The 24538-nt window shown below is 39.3% G+C and overlaps 1 protein-coding gene across 3 annotated transcripts in view; it reads left to right on the forward strand.

Annotated features, from left to right (window-relative positions):
- The window catches only part of LOC122816610 (regulator of G-protein signaling 11-like), a 1281503-nt gene that overhangs the window by 1089649 nt on the left and 167316 nt on the right, over positions 1–24538 (forward strand). For all 3 annotated transcript variants that reach the window (XM_044089514.1, XM_044089516.1, XM_044089517.1), the window contains exon 14: positions 13389–13476. In XM_044089514.1, coding sequence (XP_043945449.1) covers positions 13389–13476 — 88 coding nt within the window. The remainder of the gene's footprint in view (positions 1–13388; positions 13477–24538) is intronic.

Consider the following 24538-nt stretch of genomic DNA (forward strand, 5'->3'; position numbering starts at 1 on the left):
TGAATGTCATCTCTGCTAATGTTAGTTGGAAAGTTGCATGCGGTGTTATCAACATGCACCGAAAAGCATCCTACTCAGCATGAATGGCACTTTCAGGTTCTGACACTACCACCTTTAACATAGCCTCTGCTCAGCCTTAAATGTAACACAATGGCCCTTAAACACACATGGTACTAGTATCTGGTTGACTCTGCCAGGAAAAAAATAAAGAAAGTACCTGGGTGGCCCTGCCAATCAACAGCCCCAAAGACACGCATACCACAGGAATCATCTGGTTCTGTTGACCCTGCCAGTGTATTAAAAAAAGAAAATCAACAGTCACCCAAATACATTGCCTCCCTACTATCTGGTTAAACCCTGACAGCTTAAAAAAAAGTCAACACCACAGCCCGTAATGTTCACAGAGTAGTATTACCTAGCATCTGTTAAACCCTGCCAGCTTATAATATATTAAAAAAAAAAAGTCAATGCCACGGCCCTTAAAAGTTTCACACATAGAGTAGGTTGATCCTGCCAGCCGAAAAATAAAGTATCTGGTTGGCCATGCCTATCAACAGCCCCAAAAGACACACTGACAGATCACATGAGTCATCTGGACAGACTTGATTCCTTCCATTGATGATCCGTTGACCCTACCCTACTGCCAGTCAGTGTATTAATAAAAAAGAAAATCAACAGTCCCACACACACACACACACACACATACACACACACACACACACACACACACACACACACACACACACACACACACACACACACACACACAGACACACACACACACATGCACACCCCCACACACACAGACACACACACACACACACACACACACACACACACACACACACACACACACACACACACACACACACACACACACACACACAGACACACACAGACACACACACACACACACACACACACACACACACACACATACAGACACACAGACACACACACACACACACACACACACACACACACACACACACACACACACACACACACACATACACACACACTGCCTCCCTAGTATCTAGTTAAACCCTGCCAGCTTAAAAAAATAAAAGTCAACGCCACGGCCCTTAAGTTTCACAGAGTAGTATTATGCCAGGAATTGGAAAAAAATAAAGCATCTGGTTGGTGTGGCCCTCTCAACAGCCCCAAAAAACAGACAAATCTGATATCACACACACCATAGCCTGTCTCTCCTCTTACTCTCTTCTCACAACTAAAGTGCGGGAAGAGAATGCGAGAGTAACAGGGCTAATCAACAGCCCATGCCATGATTACGCAGTCCCGTCAACTGCCACAGCCCACAATCCTATGATACACACATGAGTGAGTCCACTTACGTGCAGAATTTAAACTTCCAATATGTGTAACTGTAATACACACATCAGAAGTTTAAATTCCACGCGTAAGTGGACTTGCTCTATCTGGCGCTTTTGCAGCAGAGGTCCCCGTACGCCATACCAGCATGTACTGTCTCAAAAAAAGCCCTGGTTTTCTTTATATTTTCCTATATATGGAAATCAAATGAAAGTTTATTTTCAATGATAACACCTAGAAGTTTGGTTTCCTGCAATATTTCTGTGGCAGTGTTGTCAGATGCAAGGACGGTGAAATGATCAGTGATAGGGGAGGAGTTTTTGAGATAAAAGAGTACTAGTTTTGTTTTCTTTGGAGTAAGAAAGAGTTGGGCATTTCTTAACCAGGGTTCAACTGCTTTAAAGGACTGTTGAGTTTTTGAGAGTAGTTCTGGTAGTGATAGACCAGTGCAGATTATGGTGGAATCATCAGTGTATTGAATGCGGGTCCCAGGGTGAGAGGCAGAGTGAAGGTTGTTTGTGAAAATGTTGGAGAGTAGGGGTCCTAGGATGGTGCCTTGAGGGACTCCAGTAGGGTTATGGAGAAAGGCTGAGAGTTTGTTGGACCATTTCACTGCTTTTGTATGATCCTTGAGGTAGCTCTGAAACCATTTTACTGTGTTATGTGAGAAGCGTAAGTTACAGTGTGTTCAATAGTAAAGGGTGAGACACCGTGTCAAAGAACTTGGAGAGATCAAGGAATACTGAGGCTGTATAGCATCCTGCATCTCTGCCCTAGTTCACGGTGTCTGTAAAAGATTATAGGGCTGTAGCAGTGCTGTGGGTAGGTCAGAAGCCATGTTGGGTTTTGGTTAAAAGATTGTTTTAGATTAGATATTGCATTACCTGTGGATGGATATCTCTCTTGAGAATTTTGGATATGGGTGACAAAATTGCTGTAAGACGGAAATTGGATGGATCAAAAGTGTTGTCTCCTTTGTGGATGGGGGTAATGTAAGGCTGTTTCCATATAGTAGGTATTTATGATTCAGATAAAGACCTATTTATAAGGATACTGATTGGGCAGGTGACTGAGTTAACAGCCAGTTTGAGGTAGTATGGGGGGAGATTGTCAGCTGAGGTAGAGCAGAGTTTTAGTTTTTGTAGCAGTTTCTTAATGGTGTCAGTGGGTATGGGCTGAAATAAGAATGGGACATTTTGTTGAGTAGGGGAGTTATTAATGACAGGATTGGAAGCAGCTGATGATCTAGGGTTGGTGTCTGAATAGGTTGAAGGATGGGAGGGTCCAGCATTAGGGGTGTTATTTAGTAGGTCCAAAATTGATTTTATGAAGTGCTTGTTAAAGTTTTCGGCTATTTGTGATGGAGGGGTATCAGGTGATAGGGTGTGCTCTCCATATCTTCCAGGGTTAAGTACAGAAGATATGGAGTGCCAAAGTTTACTGGGGTTGATTTTATGCTGGAGTTGAAGCTGGTACTAATATGACTTCTTATCTGTGTTGATTAGTTTTGTCACTTTGTTACGTCGTGTTTTGAAGTTAACATGATTTTGTTCATTTCTGTTTTGTTTCCAGGTTGACCAGGCTAGGTCCCTTTGCTTCATCAGGTGTTTACATTCCTTAGAGAGCCATGGTGCTGAGTTCTTATTGATTCTTTTCATAGGAATGGGAGCTGGTGTATTAAGTATGTGAAGGAAGGTGTTATTAAAGTGTAGTACAGCATCATTAAGGGGTAGTTGTTTAAGGGGTGTCCAGTCTATTTCATGTAGATTGTTGAATTTATGCTGACAAAAAATTAGTTGAGTTCCTAACTGATTTTATAGTGTGTACTCTTAGTTGTTGGGAGTTTGTTCTAAGACAGTAAACTGGCAGATGATCACTCAGGGAGCTAGAGTGTACCAGAAGACAGGTAATTGGCAGGGTGGGATATTAGAATCCAGTCTAGGGTGATTTGGCAGGTAAGATCTTTGCTGTATCTTGTTGGAGCATTGATAAGCTGAGAAAAAAACATACAGATTTATACTATTTGTGGGGGGAGTTGGAAGCTGTGGTTTGCCAATCTATATTTACGTCTCCTAAGATTATTGTTTCAAGGTTTATTGTTTGGGATGGCCAGACTAAAATATTTTCCAACACTGGTATATTGTTACCTGGTGGGAACTGTTATGCAAATTCTTTTTGATATATTGAGGTTCAAAAAGGAGATTAGTACCTCAGCATTGGAAAAGATGGGTATATTACTGGTGTAGGGTGTGATGTTGAGTGTAGAGAGATACAGAAGTGCTATCCCTCCCCTTTTTTTTAGATCTATCTCTTCTGGTTATTGCAAAGTTTGGTAGTATTATTTCTGAGTCGTTTACATTGGGATGTAGCCATGTTTCAGTAAGTGCTAGTATGTCAGGTTTATTTTGATCAATCCAGGCATGGAGTGGGGCTATTTTATTACATATACTTGTAAGGTTCAGCGTAAGTATGTTTAAATCTTTGAGGTTACTCTTGTGGTTAGGATTAGAGGGTGGGCCAGGGTTAGGATGTACGTCTCCACATTTGAATAGATAGGTAATGAGGAATGTGTACCATGGGAAGTGTTTTTTATTCCTAGGTGAGTGTACTGGTGTCAAGTATGGTTTCACAGGAGGTAAAGAGGTTAGTTTGTGACTTGAATAGAATGGGAGGGTATAGGGGAAAAGCTGGGAGGAGATATGTGAGAAGCTGTGATGTTTATTGGGGAGAAGGTTAGAGGAGGTTGTTGATGTGTATTGGTGTGTGGGGTATGCAAAGATATAGCTGTAATGAGGTTGAGAATTAAGAGTAAAGAGGCTAGGTATGTTAGGAGGAGCATGTCAACTGTCATAGTGGGTTTAAAAACAGTAAAAGTGGAATTAGTGTGTTTGTATATAGTACAGGTGTAAGTAGTGATTATCATGTGATATGTGTACAGCTGAAGGTAAGGTTGGAAATGTTTTGACTTCAGAGTGGGCTTTGATAATGTGGTTAAGTGCTTTACTTTGCAGTTTCTGATAAGAATGGGTGGGGGAGATGTGATTGGTAAGTAGTAAAATTGTGGTGCAATGTTAGTTTGTGTGTATAGCAGAAGAGAAGGTGGTAAGCCTGGAGATAATTTAAGTGTTTGAGGTGGTGATTGTATTGTGATGGTAAAGTAGAGTAAGATGCAAAAAATTATAGTAGAGGGCATGTGAATTCATGGTGATGGATGTAAGGGAGAGCAGATAAGTTTGGCAAAATAAAAGAAAGTAAGTTATGCATGAAATGTTGGTGTGGACAAGGTAAAGTTGTATATAACTGCATCATAGGAATGAGGTGGAGTGGTTTGCTTAGGATAAGAGTAGAGGTGGTGCGGGAGGGTGGGATATGGTGGAAGGGCAGGGGAGCTGAGTGAGTGGAGTGAACGGAGCGGGAAGAACCCCCCATCATAAACAATCAATGAGGTAGGACGTTCATGCATACAAAGACAAGGTGTCTGAATACGTGTCTCGGGTCACAGCATCTAATTTTATACTTATGGGCTTTTCATTGTCTTTCCAGGGATATATTACACTGATAAGAGTGAAGTATGCTGAAGTGTTAATGTAGCTTCACCTTCAGCAGTAAAAGGCCTGTGAGTGTGTGTGAGTGAGTGGGGGCGGGGATATCCTTCCAGCAGATTCAACACTACAAAACAATGCAGACTAGACTTAACAAATTAAGTTATTTGCATATTGTCTTACATAGACTTAACTTTGTTTACATCAGAGACACAAAGTACAAGGTTTGATTCTCATCCTTGAGGGGAAATTGACTAGGCTTAAAATGGCCCACCAAGGCAGCTAGCCTAATACTTATCTGTGAGCCTATGAACTTATAGGCCATGAGGATTTCCTGGATAAACTCCAAAGTATAATAATTATTGAATGTACAAGCCTCATGAAGAAGATTAACTATTCAAACATTAACTGTGTAAAGTGTTCAGTATCAAATATGCCCAGTATCAATTTATCCCATTTATCAACTAATGTGCAACAAATAGTATGAAGTCCAGCTCAAGAATGCAGTGTCCTATATATACTGACAAACCTTGGAGCTTTCTTCTTGTTACCCATGCATATAAATTTTATAATTAACACATATTATAATATGATCATATTTAATTTAAAGCTAAAATCAGACAGCCATAAATAAATCATCCTTCCTAGACTTTACCAGTGGAAATTATGATACAGTAAATGACCTTTAAGAAATGGACTAAGTTGCTATCCATAGCAGATAAGTTACTCAGGATACTACTTTTGTTTTTTTTTATTATTATTAATTCTGTATTTATGAACAGATACAAGAAAGATACAAATATACAGGTAAAGTCAACAAAATCTCTTCTGCTGGAAACACAAAATGAATAAAATATTCAACTGAAAAAAGAGATATGACTCACCTTTCAGAATTTAGTTCAGTCAATATATTTAAATAGAATACAGAAATGACTTAATTTACTCAGGTTCCCTGGTGCAGGAAGATAAAGCCCTGACTGTGCAACACAGTTTCTGGAGGGACAGAGCTGTGAAGGATGAGTGTGAGCAGCCGATGCTGGCTTACTCATCCTGGGATGGGGGAGAGAGGCATCCTAGGCTTGCTGCAGTGCAGTAATAACAGCCTGACATGCCTCTTGCTACAAACACTATATCTCTTGGGCAAGATTGAGCACATGCATGGGAGTGCACACACAACTCCTGAAGGCAGCCAATATGGAGCTTGTAAAGCTGTGTCAGTGTGGTGGGAATTAGGATGCACTTCTTAGGATAATTTGTATCCATGTTTTATTACAACAAAGGAAGCAACTAACAGGCTATATATTTTAATCTGAGTTTAGATATTTGACTAGACATTTTTTAAACAATCAAAATAAAATACCTAACCAGAATGAATTAAAATGGCAGCATTAAGTTATGTATTACAGGGCTGATTGTTCAAAGCTTACAAGTCTGGCCTGTTTTTGACTTTGAGTTATATTCTTGATCAAGTTAAAGCAAAATTAATATAATGCTAACATTGGGCTGCAGAGGGATAAAGCCCTGACTGTGACCCAGATTGCCTGTGATCTTCTACTGGTGCAGATACTAGAGAATATGGCTAGAGACAGTGGGAGTAAGCAACTGAGGACTACTCAATCTTTCTGGGAGAAGAAAGCAGCTTGACTATTTGCATGCCTGGCATCCTGGGGGAGTGTGAGGCGCATCATGTTGCAGAAACATGCACCCTCCAACTGCTCATGAGCAGTAGCCACAGTTTGGCCCTGTGCTAAGGTTGCTGGTGCAGTTGTGTGGTAGCTCGGCATATGTCTGTCTGATACATGTAACCTGACAGGGCCAAGGAAAAATTATTATTATTATGGCTTTCTATTTGTCAGCTGTTCATTGCCTGGAAACTTGCCAGCAAAGAATATAGGCAGCAGTGGGCTAATCTCTAATAGAGATTGCCATGGGTTGATGTTTAATAAAGTGGCCATTGCTCTGGGAATGAATGTCTGACAGACAACCAGGAGAAAGTTAATGGTCGGCAAGTATGGGGGAGGAGGGTATAACACCTACAGATTCAGCATTTAATCTACAGCATTTCTAAGGATGCCAGTAATGCACGGAATCTCTTGAGTTTGTGATAAAATGGAGGGCAATGATCCAAGCTAATTAGACTGAAGGTGTAATTCAGCTCTTTACATAAAAGGGCACCAGTTTAAAATGTCTAGACTAAATGAGGAATGCTGCTTCATATGACCCGTTGGGCTGAGTAATTTTTTTTTGGATCAAGCAAAAACAAGGTATGGTTTATATTCCATCCTGTGAAGATTTCATTTTCTTGATAGCTTTCTTGACCTTGAGCTAAACTGTGAGATTAAACCAGTAGCATACTTTGATTTCCTTTTTATATTTAAGAAGCATATCAAGTCTATGCGACAAGAAAGTTTTAATCCATAAAAATAAAAAACAAGACAGGCTACTTAAGAATTATTTCCCAGACAGGCAGAGCATGCAGTTAGCACCAGTGACCACAACATATGAGCTTTATTTATAAGGTCAACCTTGTGGTGTTGTTTCTCAAAAATGTTATGCCATACATATGTTAGTCAGCGTTGATAGACAATTCCATCTGTTAAATGGATTGTGACTAAGTTATCTTCAGGACAGACCACAAATGTTAAACAGTTGCATTGCAAATTGATATTAAAAAAGGTAAAATAAAATTGTTGAGCACAGAGGCCTGGAATTTACCAGACAGTAGTATAGTGAGAGTGTATTTGATCTTGACATTTATTGCTCTGCAATGGACTTTGTTCTAAAACTAGTCAAACAATTGAGGTGATAACTCAAGAGATTCAACATGTCTTATGGCCAGCATCAAACAAATGCAGTGTTTTCTCCTTATGAATGACAGATCCATTAATACACAGAAACATATATACAGTAGGGCATCTATTAATTAAGCAGAGCTACAGCTTGAAAAATAAAATTGATTAACTCTGCCGCTATAGTACAACAAGTCCCAAAAGGCCTTCACTAGTGGTGGCATGACTTGCACTGTGGTAAAATAGTGAAAGAGGTGCCAACGCTGAGTCACAATGTAGAGTGTAGGAACTTTGTAAGGATGTGTCCAAGCGTTTAGCTGCTGTCATGAGCTCTGCTATATTCTTAATATAAGAGCAAAATTTTTCTCTGTAAATCTATTAGGGTTATTTCTATCACAAGGTTTCTTATCATAAGTCAGGTATATTTACAATGAAAAATATCTGCTTTCTATCATTCTTCTTCACTTTTATATCTGGAAGCTAATGATTTTCTTCCATCTTGAAAGTACTTATTTATTTAGTTCACTGTTTATTTGTTAGCTTGTTTATTTGCTTATTTATGCTTGTTTACCTGGGTAGAACACTGATCAAATCTGACCACATGCAGGCTCCGCTCAGGGTGAAAAGAGCAAAAAGAAACAACAGATACAAGTAACATAATACAGTTGCAAGCAAGGAAATGTTTACACCGACGATATTTAAAACAGCCATAACCCTAGACTATAGGTATATGTACATATGTGCGTGTGTGTGTGTGTGTGTGTGTGTGTATATCACAGAATATATACAGATACATATATATATATATATATATATATATTTATATTTATATATATATATATATATATATATATATATATATATATATGTATATTAATATATGTATTGATTTGTTGAGATTAGTAGAGCAACACTAAAAACAGTGACCACAAAAGGTGAAAAAAAACCCAAAGCTCTGCATCCTATTGAGCATTCTCTAAAGTACAACCTCAGACCATGCAAAAGAATACCATTTTTTAAAGGCGACAAGCCTCTATGCACTTCTGCAAAGTGGGGGGGGGGGGTTGTTTTCCTCCACCTCCAGCTAAGTATATATACTAACTCCGAGATTGTACAATCCCTGAGGAAGGGGCATATTCCTCACTCCAGTCTCACATACCTGTTGAACATTTTTTTGTGGACAAGAGTGTGTGGACAAAATAGATGTTAACATTTGGGAGTTTTGATTAATAAAACAGCTCATATATCTGTAAATATATTAATGTCAAAGTATTAATAAATAACCTCAAAAAAGAAAAAAATAAACCTTGACATTAATGGATATTAAAAACAAAAAATCCCAAAGCCAAAATGATAATGTATGGTCTAAGGTTGGGGTTGTGGCAGCTGCAGCAGTAGGGTCGTTAGCAGACATGAAGAAGGTGGAAAGGGTGAGACTCCCCACTGCCTAACCTTATATATGTCTTCTAACCCTTACCTTGCTGCTGTCCCTAACTCCAGCCGTTACAGTACATTAGGAAAAAACCTTTACTCTAACAGCATCACTGAAAAAGATACTCTGATACAGAACCCACACACACACACACACACACACACACACACACACACACACACACACACACACACACACACACACAACATTCGACATTGTCAACATTCGATTATATGATATAGACCCACCCTATATATATATATATATATATATATATATATATATATATATATACATATATATATATATATATATATATATATATATATATATATATATATATATTCACACACACACACACACACACACACACACACACACACACACATGGTTAACACAGTGTATTTTATTGTCTTGGCATGATGATATTTGTGCCTGTTTGCTTGTGCAGCATTTTATGGATGTGCCAGGACAATGAGATAGTTTTTTCATAGTTTCATAGTTTCATAGTATAGTACTAGGCTATCTGCCCTGGGGCATTTGTAAGCCTAGCCATAGTGATGTGGCTTTTGCCACCCCATGAAATGGTACAAAAATGTACAGAATAAATCTAGAATACTGTGCCTCTGTCTAGTAGTGACACAATGAAGGTCCCCTTATATAATAGAATTAGTTTACTGTGCCCCTGTCTAGCAGTGACCCAGATGTGACCCCTGGGGTAAATTTTCGATCTTCCATCCACTCATCAAGATTTCTCTTGAAGAGAGTTAGTGAGGGGCTCTGCCTAATACGAACTGGGATCCTATTCCAAAGCATGGGAAGCCTTTGGGTTATGAATCTATCCCTCCAGCATGTCCTATTCATACTTGTGCTGAGGTTTAAGTCTTTAGCTCTCGTGGTCCTGATGGATTTGGATTTTTTGAGGTGGAGCATGTCCATCAAATCCTGATTGGACATGGCCTTGTACGTCAGGCAGAGATCACCCCTGAGCAGGCGGTATGCCACTGAATAGAGCTGAAGTTTCTTTAGTCTGGTGGAATAAGACATATGTTGGAGACCCTTGATCCTTTTGGTGAGGTACTTCTGTGGTCTCTCCAGCTGTTGCAAGTGCCGGGTGAGGTACATACCATATGGGGCATTGTACTCAATCATGGGTCTGATGAGGGAGGAATATAAGGGTACAATGACATCCTTGGATCTGGATGTGAATCCCTTCATGATGAGGTGTGCAAGGTAGAATGTTTTTCTAACCACTTTGGCAACGTGGGTGTCAAATGAGAGGTCGCTGTCTACTTGGGTCCCGAGGTCTCTGATTACTTTTTCCGTACTCAGTGGGTTGCTGTCTATGTGATAATTTGTGGGTACTTTGTTTTTTCCAAAAGGGATGTCTATACATTTTTTGGCATTTAGTTTAAGGCCGTGACTACGGCACCAGTTGTCCATTTCAGTGAGGCCTTTTTGTAGGATGTGTGTGTCAGCTGGTCTATCGACTATGGTGCCTAGTTTGCAGTCATCTGTGAACTTTGTCAGCCACAGCCCTCCCATGTTTGCTTTAACATCTGAGAAATAAATGCCGAACAAGAGGGGTCCCAGGACAGATCCCTGTGGGACACCACTTGTGACTGGCTTTGAGTCTGACATTGCTCCAGCGATTTTAACTTTATGGGTTCTGTCCCTTAGCCAGTTTGCAACCCATCTAGTGACATAGGGGTTTACTTTTAAGCTGTTTAGCTTATCTATGATGCCTGAGTGGGGTATTGTGTTAAAGGCCTTAGCCAAGTCCAGGTATGCTGTATGGACTGCTTTGCCCTCATCAATGGCTCTAGTGACTGTTTCGAAAAAGTCAACCAGGTTTAAAAGGCAGGATCTGCCCTTCACAAAGCCGAACTGGGTGGGGTCAAGTGTCTGTAGGTCCCCTATGTCTCTGTTTATGAGTTCCATAATGATTCTTTCCATAGCTTTGCAGACCAGTCTAGTTAAGCTTATGGGGCGGTAGTTTCCAGGGTCTGTAGAGGCACCCCCCTTGTGGAGTGGGACCACTGTTGCTGTACGCCAGTGTACAGGTACATAACCCGAAGTAAGGCTAAGATTAAATAGCATTTTTATGTGTGGGTTTAGCTCCTCTTGGAGTTCTTGTAACACGCACCCCGGGATACTGTCAGGTCCCATTGATGCTGTGTTTTTTGCTTTGTTTAGGGCGGTTCTCACTTGGACATCTGAGATGACAGGGAGATTACATTCAGCTGGGATAAGTATTTCTTCTTTTGGGGGTGAAGGAGGCGAGAAGTTTGCACTGAACCTGTCAGCCAGAATGTTAGCAATATCTGTGGGTTCAGTGTATTTTTTGTTGTTGTGAACCAACTCAGAGCATATCTGAGGGTTTCCGCCCAGGTTTCTAACATAGCTGAAGAAGGCTTTGTAGTTATCTTTAGTGTCCTTAGCTATTTTTCTCTCAAAGTTTGCCTTGGATGTTTTTATGAGAGAACGTAGTTTTCTGCTAATGTTGATCAGAGACGTCTTCCCTTCATGGGATTTCGCTCTGACGTGCAGTAGCTTCCTTCTTTTGTTATACAATTTGTTTATGGCTGAGGTCCACCAGACAGGACACTTACATTTGGTGGAGAGGGACTTGGATTTGTTTGGGATTGCATGATCCATGCATTCCTGGATATGTCCATAGAAAGCATTTGTGAAGGATTTGGCATTGCAGGATGTGGTATCTACTGGCACAGTGGGCTTAAAGGATACCATCTCCTTCTTAAGAAGAGTGAAGTCTGCTTTTGAGAAGTTTTTCACTGTGGTCTTTTGTGCTGGGGGTGGAGGTGGGATATGTATATCCAGGGTGATTAGTTTGCGGTCAGATCTCACTAGTGAGGGGTATACTTCCGGTGGGGAGCATTTTGTCCCCATGTTTGTGATGACCAGGTCTAGTATATTTTCATCTTATTTAAAGTAATTCTTTGTTAATAGATCCTTCTCAGATCATTACACCTATGTCACAAGCACACAGGCAAATGCAGTTTGTATAGCATAGTTTGGAAACATGCAAGCTCCACATAGACAGTGATAGGAGGTACTTGGAGTAAACATGCAAGCTCCACATAGACATTGATAGGAGGTACTTGGAGTAAACATGCAAGTTCCACATAGACAGTGATAGGAGGTACTTGGAGTAAACATGCAAGTTCCACATAGATAGTGATAGGAGGTACTTGGAGTAAACATGCAAGCTCCACATAGACAGTGATAGGAGGTACTTAGAGTGAACATGCAAGCTCCACATAGACAATGATAGGAGGTACTTGGAGTAAACATGCAAGCTCCACATAGACAGTGATAGGAGGTACTTGGAGTAAACGTGCAAGCTCCCCATAGACAGTGATAGGAGGTACTTGGACTAAACATTCAAGCTCCACATAGACAGTGATAGGAGGCACTTGGAGTAAACATGCAAGCTCCACATAGACAGTGATAGGAGGTACTTGGAGTAAACATGCAAGCTCCACATAGACAGTGATAGGAGGTACTTGGAGTAAACATGCAAGCTCCACATAGACAGTGATAGGAGGTACTTGGAGTAAACATGTAAGCTCCACATAGACAGTGATAGGAGGTACTTAGAGTGAACATGCAAGCTCCACATAGACAATGATAGGAGGTACTTGGAGTAAACATGCAAGCTCCACATAGACAGTGATAGGAGGTACTTGGAGTAAACATGCAAGCTCCACATAGACAGTGATAGGAGGTACATGGAGTAAACATGCAAGCTCCACATAGACAGTCATGGGAGGTACTTGGAGTAAACATGCAAACTCCACATAGATAGTGATAGGAGGTACTTGGAGTAAACATGCAAGCTCCACATAGACAGTGATAGGAGGTACTTGGAGTAAACATGCAAGCTCCACATAGATAGTGATAGGAGGCACTTGGAGTAAACATGCAAGCTCCACATAGACAGTGATGGGAGGTACTTGGAGTAAACATGCAAGCTCCACATAGACAATGATAGGAGGTACTTGGAGTAAACATGCAAGCTCCACATAGACAGTGAGAGGAGGTCAGGCTTGAACTCTGAACCCTGATCTCATGAAGCAGAAACCCTAATCACAGAGCTACCATGTTGCCTTTGGAGCTTTTCTACCTAAGCCTTTCCTGAAAATGGCTTGACCTAGAGGGCAGCTTGGGGATCAAAGTAAAAATAAATAACTGCTCTCTCAAATATTAACTTCTTCATGTTTGTTATTTTGTTATTAAGTAAGACTCTTGACTGTGTTTACTTTTATACAGCTGAAAACCTATGTTTCTGGGAAGCTTGTGAAGATCTTCGGTATGGCGAACAGCAAAAAATCAGTGAAAAAGTAGATGAAATATACCAGTAAGTTATCTGGAATTTTTATGCTAATACAATGATAGACTACTGAAGAAAATATATTGTTAATAATAAGAATCCCATTGGACAGCTTGATCTTCCACTTTTCTTGTTTTTAGAATTGCATAGCTGCTTCCACCCTGTTGCTCCCTTCTCATTGTGTAGCTCCTGCCTTACCCCTTGTAATATGTTGTATTTGGCAGTTGGTTACACACATTGCAGCTGTGAGAAGTGACTTTTAGAGGGAGAGCTAGAAGCGCTTCTGTTCTCAAAGTGTTTGCATTTTTATTTTTTTTGTTGGTGCTTTTCCTACATTGTGTGACTACGCAAGCACAGAAGACAAGATATGGCATCATCATCCATTCCTTTTGTGTCATACAGCCTTTATATACTACTTAACTTCTTTGATTAAGAATTCTGGGTAATGTCAAAAGTAATTGTGGGACAAAGAGAGAAATTAAGGACAATCTGTAAATGTTACTCTAATTCACTTAATAAGTTAATAGAGCAGGTTTTGCATCAACATGAATTTTTTGAACAATTAAAAGTATGAAATTCTAATGTGTAGCATTACTCAATGAATGTAAGTGATTTACCACAAAATGAATTTATTTTTACGAGGGACGAGGTCAAAAATATGAGGCAACATCAGCAACAGTTAAGATATATGCAGCATTTTCAAATGCAGTTTTTGCCATACCTCTCAATCTCTTAATGGAAGAAATCTGGACAAAGCCAAAAATAATGAGGGGGAGCAAAGATGCAAAAATAGGGACAGATTTGAAATATTACTCTTATTAACTCAGGAAGTGGCTAGAATAACAGGTTTTGTGTTAACATCATTTTCTGAAGGATGTGTATCTCATATTTAGTGACATTAATCCTCAATGATTTGCCATAAAACCACAACTTTTATGAGGAACACACCAAAAATCAAAAATCTGGACAGCTGAGAGGTCTATTCTTGCTGATCCAAAACTGTGAAACAGTTTATTGTATGAATGATGAAACCCTAGCTTCTGTTGATCCACTTATGTTTCTGAGATCACCATAGCATATGCAGTATGGGAGAGTGCCAGTGCAAATCTGGCCTGAGGTAAAAGCTCACCTTCAGAGTAAGAAAGTAGTCATATTGTTAGGTTTGGAAACATTTACAATTAAATCAAGCTATCCACTTCCTCACCAGGAAGTAGTATTAAGGTTACTTCTTCAAAAATCATAATTTAAGACAACTCTGCACCTAACTTGTTTATGCCTCATGTAATCCCCATTTGCAAATAGTCACAGCAATACAAAATGGTCATTACAAACCTGTTACAGGAATACTATAAGCCTGTACAGGCACATTTATCTCCCTTTTAAAAGAAAGCTCCTCCTTTTTTCAGTAGCACCCCCAATCTCTTTATTCCACAGTCTAGATAAGAGTTCATAGGTTCATAGGTTGGTACTAGGCCATCGGCCTTAGGGAATATACAAGCCTAGCCATAACAATTCCCTGGCTATTTCTTCCCACACTATTTACTTCCCATTGAGTAGTGATTGATACCCTTCAGTGTCTTCTGTTTATTTTAATTTCTTAGCTGGATAAAGCCATTGATTACAAAAGTCAGTTTCCAGAGCTAGAAGCGCTATCTTGTGAGGTAAGCTTGCTCAAAAGCACACAGTACACAGGGAGAGACTGAAGGTATCAAACTCATGACTTCAAGAAGAAGCTCATTTTCAGCTGATTGCTATAACTCTTATCTGTTACTGACAAGTGTTAGTGGTTAGCAGTAGTTTAAGTCCTATGGCATATGTTTTGTCATTTTACCATGTTTTGTAGGTAAAGCTGACCTCTGCTACATTACAGTTGGACACAGTCTTCCTTTCTGCATCCCTTACCCCTCTGCCCATATCTCTCACATCTGGAGCTTTCCATAAATTAGATCACTGCTGCGCTTCCTGCTACTTTTGCCATTTCACTGAAATTAAATAAGAAATATTCTCAGATTTGAAAACTGTTAATCTAGATTTCTATGAAAATATTTTCCTGTTTTCTATGCATTTTATAGGTTATTAATTTTGCCATCTGGACTTAAAGATGGTATAATCATAAGAACCTTGAAGCACTGTTTTGAGCTTAGAAACAAAAACAAGTTTTATAATCTAGCTGTATGTTGAGTTTTTAAGTTCCCCTTGGGAATGATATGTAGTTATGATAACATACGGTGTAGTCATGCTAAAGTACATCTTCTTTACTTCACCGAAGTACAATGTACATCAGATTACTCATAATGAGTTGCTGCCCGACTGATATCCTGCACTAGAATTTTATGTTTCACACCAACTTCCTTGACTGTATTAATGGACTGGTTTTGGAGCATGTACACGCACCAATGCTCATCCTGTAGTTGTATCCTTAAAGCCACTCGTACAACTGCAACATCTTGGGTCTATGTACAGTGACAGAATACTAGAAAACTCAAACTGCAAAACATCGAAAGTAAAACAGTGAAAGGGACAATTATTGAACAATGGCATCTTCGAAAAAAATACATTGGATGGTCATAGTTGGCCAACATCGCACACACAGCCAACCAAGGTGGGGGCTGCACACCCCACACCCCCCCAACTACATATATCAACTCTGAAATCGCACTACAGTGGGGAATAGGGCAAATTTAAAATATGTCCCTTCACTTACCTTATGCATCGCATTACTTCCTGTTTGTTGGTCAACTATGGCCATTCAATTTATTTTTTTCAAAGTTGCCATTGTTTGATAATTGTCCTTTTCACTGTTTTACGTTTGTTATTTCATGATAGTTTTTGGTAGCCGAACATGGATCCCAGCATCTTGCACACATTTAAGGACTGCGTAGCTTTTGGAATGAGTCTAAGATGACAGACTCAAAACAGATAAGGTGATCATTAAAACTGTCAGTAACAAAATGCAGACAGTTTCATATTAGAAAGTATTGGTGTTTCTATCTTACACTAGACCAAGGAATCCTTTGATATTCAGTATCACTTTGATTATAGTAGATCTCTATGTTGGTTATGTTTTGGCCTTTGGCTATTGTCTAATAGGAAGTTGCATGCACTCTGTGTCTGCATGTGTTTTAACGCTAAATACAGATCTCAGGTCATCTTCTTTAGCTATCAAACTCCAATTAGTTTGGCATTGAAACTTTGCCGAGACTTCTAACTTCTCCCACCAGTACAACATACATAACCCTCAACTGTCCAGATTTTCAAAGAAGTTCCAGATTTTTCCCACAAATTGTTGGTCTGTTCTTCATACTATTTGTGGTTTTCTGGCAAATCACTGATGACTGAAGTCACTAAATAATAATATGCATTTCAGTTTCTGATTTCATGTCATTCAGAAAAATGCATGCTAATACAAACCCTGTTATTCTGCCAACATTCTAAATTTATAAGCGCAATATTTAAAATCTGCCCCTACTTTTGAGCCTTTGTACCCCCCCGCCAATATTTTAGGCTTTGTCCATATTTCTTGTGCTAAGAGCTTAAGAGCTTATGTACCACAATGATCTGTTGGTTTTGCTTTCTTGTTGGCTACAGTACATGTCACTATTGTATTTATATTTATTTTTATTTGTTTACTGGTCATAAGATACTGATCTTTTTTTAGATCCAGATTGGAGTTAATTAAACCAAACAAAGTTAGAATTATACAGTAAAATAAAATAAAATAAAATATAGGCAAGCAGCTTGGATATAGACGTGAAAAAATGAATGGGATATTTATGAAAAAATATAGACTGACATTTAACACTGTATCCAGTATTTACAAAAAAAAAAGATACAAGAAAGGATTGAGGGATGAATAAAGTAAACAGGTGTGAAGATGTTTAGGTGGAAGTTGGGTAAATAGGAAGATGAGCAGTAAAGTGGAGACTGAATGTTAGTAAAAGAACAGGGAGGAACAAGGCCGAATATTCGTGAGGTTGGTTAGAGGGAAAGAGGTGAGAAGAATAAGGAGCTGGAAATGTTGGGGTGATGTGAAAACAGTACAGATTCATATCTCTTACAAGAAGCTGGGGTAGCCACCAGTGTGTTGAGAGGGGGGAGGAGTTCTTATGCTGCATGATTGTCAAAGGTGCAGTAACAACTAACACATTTAGTTAGATGATGCGTGTGAGGGAGTCTGAATTGAAAACGAGTACTAAGGTTTTGGTTTTTGATTTTAGGTGGTACTGATTCCCAGAGTTTAGTTGTTAGTGCAAGAAAAAAAAACAGCCCTAATAGATTTGGTGAAATTTTGTGAATAATTTCTGGAGGGAGGGTAGCAGAAAGGGGGCTGAGGAGGTGAATAGATGTAGCTCTTTGTGCACTTCCCTTATTTATAATTTCTCCAAATGTTTTGGGTTTCTAATACCATGAAAGTAATGGACCCCATTCCTAAGTCAAAGTACGATTAAAGTTCATGAAATTAGTATTGTTTCAATCTTTAATGTCAGCCAAAAGTGCTCTTCACAGCACCCGCAATGTTCCCAGAAATGACTCCTAAAATTCGTATGGGGTTACATGGATTGATAACATATCTAAATCCAATTGCAGATTTTTTTTTATAAGATCCGTTACTCCTACTACTGTTGGAACTGTCTGGGTATCTTTCTTCCACATTGCTCTTGTTTCTGCCTGCAGATCCTGATATTTTATGAGTTTGTGTCTCTCTGTACCCAAGACACTGTAGTCACTGGGTGTGTGATTTCAATGATCAATGTTACTTTTGTCTTCTTTTCTTGGACCACTATATCCGGTTTTCTAGCATCTATCTTATGAACTATTGGTAATGGGTGATCCCATGTGATATAAACTTCATCATTTTCTGTGATGCTTTGTGGCTCATGTTTACAGTGATTTCATCCACTTCAGTACCATAAGGATTGCACAATCCCCAGTGCAACAGTCTTGTCACATTATTGTGCCTTTCAGTATACAGTCCTTTTGCCATTAGTATGTCATGACCAGCAACAAGTAGTGCGACTGCTTCCAATTTGGTTTTACAAAACCTACATTTTTCTATTTCTCCCACATGTTCAATGGACTTTGTAAATCAATGTGTACTTAGCCCACTACCTTGGGCTGCTAATATTAACCATTCAGCTGTTGGTTTAAATTTGCCTCTCCTTAACCATTCTTGTGTTCATTCCTGATCAACACAGGTTCATAGGTTCATAGGCTGGTACTAGGCTATCAGCCCTAGGGCCTATACAAGCCTAACCATAACAATTCCCTGGCTATTTCTTCCCACACTATTTACTTCCCTGGACCACTGTCTAGCAGGGCAACTGACATGGTCCCCGGGGTGAATTTCCTTTCTCTCAAGTCGTCAAGGTTTTTTTTGAAGTGGGCCAAAGAGGCTCTCTGCTTGACATGTATAGGCAGTCTATTCCAGAGTTTGGGAGTCTCTGGGTCAGAAACCTATCCCTCCAGCATATTTTGTTTATTGTGATGCCAAGGTTTAGATACCTGGAGCATGTGTCTCTGAGGGATTGGGATTTCTTTAAGTGTAGCATGTCCAACAGCTCTGGGTTTGACATGGCCTTGTATGTTAAGCAGAGATCTCTGCTGAGTAGACGATATGTGACAGAGTATAGCTGGAGTTTTTTAAGGCGGTCAGCAAAGGGCATCTACTTTAGGCATGTGGTTCTTTTAGTGAGGTATTTCTGTGGCCTTTCCAGTTGTTGCAGATGTCTTGAGAGGTACATATCAAACGGGGCATTGTATTCTATAATGGGTTTAATGAGGGATGAGTACAGTGGGACAATGATCTCCTTTTTTTTGGATGAAAAGCCCTTAGTGATGAGGTGTGCCACACAGAAGTATTTCCTGACTGTTGTGGCGATGTGGTTATCGAAGGTGAGACCACTGTCCACCTGTGTCCCTAAGTCTCTTGTCACACTTTCAGTGTTTAGTGTACTGCCACCTATGTGGTAATTCACAGGTACATGTCTTTCCCAAAGGGGATAGCTATACATTTCTTGGCATTGAGCTTGAGCCCATGGCTCTGGCACCAAGCATCTGTTTCTGTAAGGCCCTTTTGTAGAATATCCACATCATTTGTGGATTCAGTAATGGCTCCCAGTTTGCAGTCATCTGCAAACTTTGATAGCCAGAGTCCCTTAGTGTTGGCATGTACTTCAGAAAAGTAGATGCCAAACAAGAGCGGTCCCAGGACTGAACCCTGAGGTACTCCACTTGTCACTTGTCTGGAGCTGGATTTGGAGTTGGCTACTTTTACAGTGTGGATTCTGTCAGTAACCCAGTTGGCAACCCATCGAGTGACGTAGGTTCTTCCAGAAGTTTTCTTGCTTGCAACTATGTTTATGCTTTGTCCACATTTTTGCATTCTCATCTGGCCCTTCACCTTATATTCTTTCTTTTGTTTTTTTGACACATTCAGTTGCTGCCTGATTTTTATCTTCTTCTGATTTGATTTCCATTCCTGATTGACACTGATATGCATCTGCTAAATTAAGCAGGGAAGTCATCTTATATTTATTATCCTCATGTTTCAAAACTTTCACTATATTTGGGTCTTGTGAGGTCAGCAAATATGTGTGGAGTCCCATAATTGCAGATCTGTACATGTAATCAGTTTCAAGGACGCTCATCCCTATTTCAGAATGGGGAATATATATATAATCTTGGTATACACTGATTTTTATAAATCATTTGGTGAGCATGAAGCATCCTTCTTGTTTTCCTATCTAATCTGTCCAATACGTTTTGGGGCCAGTCAATCTCTCCAAAACTGTAAGTTAGGACAGGAAGAGCAAATTGGTTTATAGCTTGGATTTTGTTCCTAAATGTCAACGACATTTTCAGAATGAATTTAAATCTTCTAAAGTATTCCTTACTAAGATTTATTTGCATTTGTTCATGTTTTATTGTTGATCCTGTATCAATTCCCAAATATTTATGCACACCCTCTTGCTCAAATTCTTTTATACCATATTCTTGTCCCAAACTGATGTTTTCCTGGTGCTACAGTTTTCCTGCTTTAAAGGTTACTTTTACACACGTATTAAGACCAAATGACATTCTTATAGCATCCGAAAAAGTTTTGACAACCTGCAGTTATGCTTTCAGTTCCTCATCTCATGAGTTATACAGTTTTAAATCATTGACAAAGAGAAGATGAGACATCTTTACTCTTTGTTGTTTTCTAGGAGCCAAATTGTAGCCATGCCCTAAGCTGTTAAGTAAACAGCTTAATGGGTTAATGGGAAGGCAGAATAGCAATGATGACCGAGACTCACCCTAGAATATCTCCCTTTGAATTTTTATCCCTGGGATAATAATCTGTTCTTTATCGTGGCTTAATTGCAGAATGGTCTGCCACTGTTTCATGGTCAGTGTAATGTAGTCAATCAGTTTAAGGCGTATTTTATGCACTTTTAAGCACTCTTTTATCCATGAATGTGGGATACTATCAAATGCTTTTTTTTAGTCAATCCATGACATACTTAAATCCTTCCCCTTTTTATTTTTCTCCAGTATGACTTTATTTAAAAACAAATGATCCTTTGCATCATATGACTTTCTTTTATTGCTCTTTTGTTCTACTGCCATAATTAAGTTTTCTTCTAAATGACTATAAACTCTGTCAGCATCAGTTCCTGTGTATAGTTTATACGTCATCAGAAGGCAAGTTATTCGTCTATAATTTTTAGGGTAGCTTGTAGGTTCACTCTTAAGCAAGAGCATTGTTTTGCCTGTTGTTAGCCAGGTTGGTGTCTGTTCAGGGTGTGGGTAAAAATAGTTCTTACTCATGGCTAAATCTTCATGCAAAAAAGTTAATACTTTTAACCAAAAGTTAAGTACTGCATCTGGGCCTGGGGTTTTCCAATTAGAAGCTTTTCTTAACTTTGTTTCAATCTCTCTGGCTGTTACTTCATCCCATTTCATATCCTGTTTATTTCTGTTATATCGCATGGATCTCTATCTACAGTCCTAATTACTGTGTTCATTTGTTGTATCAAACTTCTGACTTTTTGATGATCAACACATTCTGTGTGTAATTTGTCTGGGTGCCCAACAGCTCAACCAGGACTATGATGTATGTACGCCTTTTCTGACAAAAGCACTACTAAATACTACAGAAACAAACATGTTGGAAGGGCAGTTACTTGTGGAGGGGAGAGAAAGTAATTCTTCCCACAGCCTAAGGATGAGAGATGTCATGTAAAAGAAAGGAAGATTCCAGCAGGGTATGATCTTCTTTGTTGCCTCCTAAACATTCCAGACAGGACAAATTGAGCAGGCTGTTATTGTAGTGCTCCCCCCAAAGAACCTGAGCAGGATGAGTTTACTTCAGGTACCAGCAGGGTGTCCAGGATTTCAGTGTCTTCTTCTAACAGACCAAGACATAGTTTCAGTAGAACTGAGTTAGTGAGTCTTAATCATTAGAACTGGAGTGAGGTAAACTTATTTCCTCAGACTGCCTTTGGCTGAATAGGTTTCCTTGTACAGGAACCAGACTGTCACACCATAGATTTTGACTATTTTAAAATGATGGAAGCCTTCACGCAGCACTGATTAAGATGAGTCTGGTCGGCTCCCTATATGCTGCCATGGTGGATAAGGACCACCCTTCTTTGTTTCAAAGCCATCTTTGTCTTCATATGTCTCAGCATGATTGCATTGAGGTTGGATGATCCCCACCAGCATCTTGCATCAATGCCACTCAGACAATCCATGTTGGCAGCTGTTGATACAGTAGGACAACAAACATTCCCTTTGGTGCCAAATGTGCCATTAGTGCTAGTGTTGGTGCAGATTCTGGTGGCTCTGAGTCTTTCCTTGATGCCGGGTTTCAGTTCTGAAGTCCCAAGGATGGCAGTGGTGTCAATGGCCTTGACACCATTCCACTGCTCAGCATCACTGGCCTTTGACTTTTTGTCAATTAGGAGTCAGGAATATCCCAGGGCAGCACCCATGAACTTCTTACCATTGGAGGACCCTTTCATTTGTGACTTGCCTTTTTCAATCACCAGGGCACCTTCAGCATCAATGTTCATGGGGCAGAGGAGGACATCAGAAACTGCCCTGATAACAATATCACAAGTACTCTTGGAACCAGTCAGTATATTAACATCAACCCAAGACTTCTGTTAGTGTGGGCTTGAAACCTTTGTTCTTCCCTGGTAGGACAGCAGTTCTGATGGTCAAAAACAGGATATGCTCCACAGATATGATTCAGTCTCATCTTCATCTTCTTCATTGTTGTGTCTTCCTCCCAAGAAGGTGAGCACAAGTGTAAGATAAAGCACATGTATTCCCTTTTGGAATCTTCAGCTACAGACACTGAAGAAGGGGATGGAATAGATTTCTCTGCATCATTCATGGATGATCCCAAGTTGGAAAAATTGTAGATTGTATGACTAGAAAAGGAGGGATAACCCAAGGAACCTCTTTCATCCACCTTAAAGATTCCATATGAGGCCTTCTGGAATTCTCCCTCTTCCTGTTGATAATCCTCTCACTAAGGAGATAAGTAGCATCATCATTCAGTACATCTGGGAAGAACAGAGGTGGCAGCCCCTGTCTCTATTAGAGCAGACAGGATCTTCTGGTTACAGAAGGATTGGGATGTATTGCCTGGTCCTCCAGTTACCAGCTGCATAGTGGTGGTAGCTTCCTTCAAGGTGAACCGGTACCAAAGAGCCTACTAGTTCACCCTCTGAACAACAGGTTTAGAGCCCTGGATCATTTGTAAAAGTGGATATTTGCATCCCCTGTATTCTCTATCATGATATTTCATTACTTGACTCATATTCTGCATTTCCAGTATGACGTTGCAGAGGAAATAAGCAAAATGTCATATTAGTTGCCTAAGGACAACAGGTATATTTGATAAGCCTATACTATTACTGAATTTATAAGTACCTTGTACCAAACAACGTGAGTTTATAATGTCAATTTATAAAATATTAAGCCAATTCCCTAGTTATTACATTATAGGGACAGACTGGAATGCAGTTAATGATGCTGTGTCTGACAGGACAAGCAAAAGTAAAACATACAATATTCATGCTTCAGTAGCAATCTCAGACTTAAAAATAGATTTCAATTTATTTGGCCCCTTTCAATTTTCAGAAGAGAGATGAAGCATCAGAGAAATTTATGTTCTACTCACATTGTTATAAAACTTGGGTGAGGCTGGACTTCTTCTTGATTTCAGAAAGATTTTTGAGATCCAATATTGACTGCAATTCTTTTCAGATCATTCTAGAATTGCACTTACTATGAACTGGACCAATATATTGAATATCAGTAGGAGAGGGTATAACCAGACTCTTACCCTACAGTACTTCAAAAAGAAGATATTGTTAAGGCAATTAATGAGGTACTTGATGAGTTTATGAACAACCCTTCTAGTTCCCATATTCCTTTTGATCTACATTGGGCTGCTGCTAAGGGCCAGATCAGGGGTATACTTATTAACAAAGCATCTCACCATAAAAACAAGCTATTGATAAAAAAAAAAAGCATTGAAGGGAAAAATCAGTGAACTTGAAGAGGAACATTATTGAAACATTATTGAAATTACAATTCAAATCTAGAAAAAAATTAAATGACCTCCAGAAAGAACTTCACGTATTACATACGAAAGAAGTATTCGATGAAATGAAAATGCTAGCTAGCTAGATATTCTAAATGGACACAAGTTCCATCAAAAATACTAGCAAGAATGATAAATATTAATAAAGCTTCACCATTAATAACCAAAATCATATACCAAAACAAAACTTACAATTCAAATATTGAAACTACTCAAATCTTTGAACTAATGGTAAGCAAAACTCACCATTTATACTACAAGAAAAAGATCAATTTTTAAATCAGTTAGATTTTCCTAAACTTAACCAAAGTCAGCAGAACCTCCTTACAGCACCTTTCATCTTACAAGAAATCGTATGCATAATAAACAATCTTAAGACAGGCAAAATTACTCCCCTTTAAAAAAACTTATAGATGCCCAATTCACGATAGTAAATAATGTGTATGTAACTCCCGTAAAACTTAATAAATACTACTCCATATCTTTACC

The sequence above is a fragment of the Protopterus annectens genome, chromosome 12.part0, assembly GCF_019279795.1.
Source record: "Protopterus annectens isolate FY-2018-M chromosome 12.part0, PAN1.0, whole genome shotgun sequence".
Taxonomy (NCBI): domain Eukaryota; kingdom Metazoa; phylum Chordata; order Ceratodontiformes; family Protopteridae; genus Protopterus; species Protopterus annectens.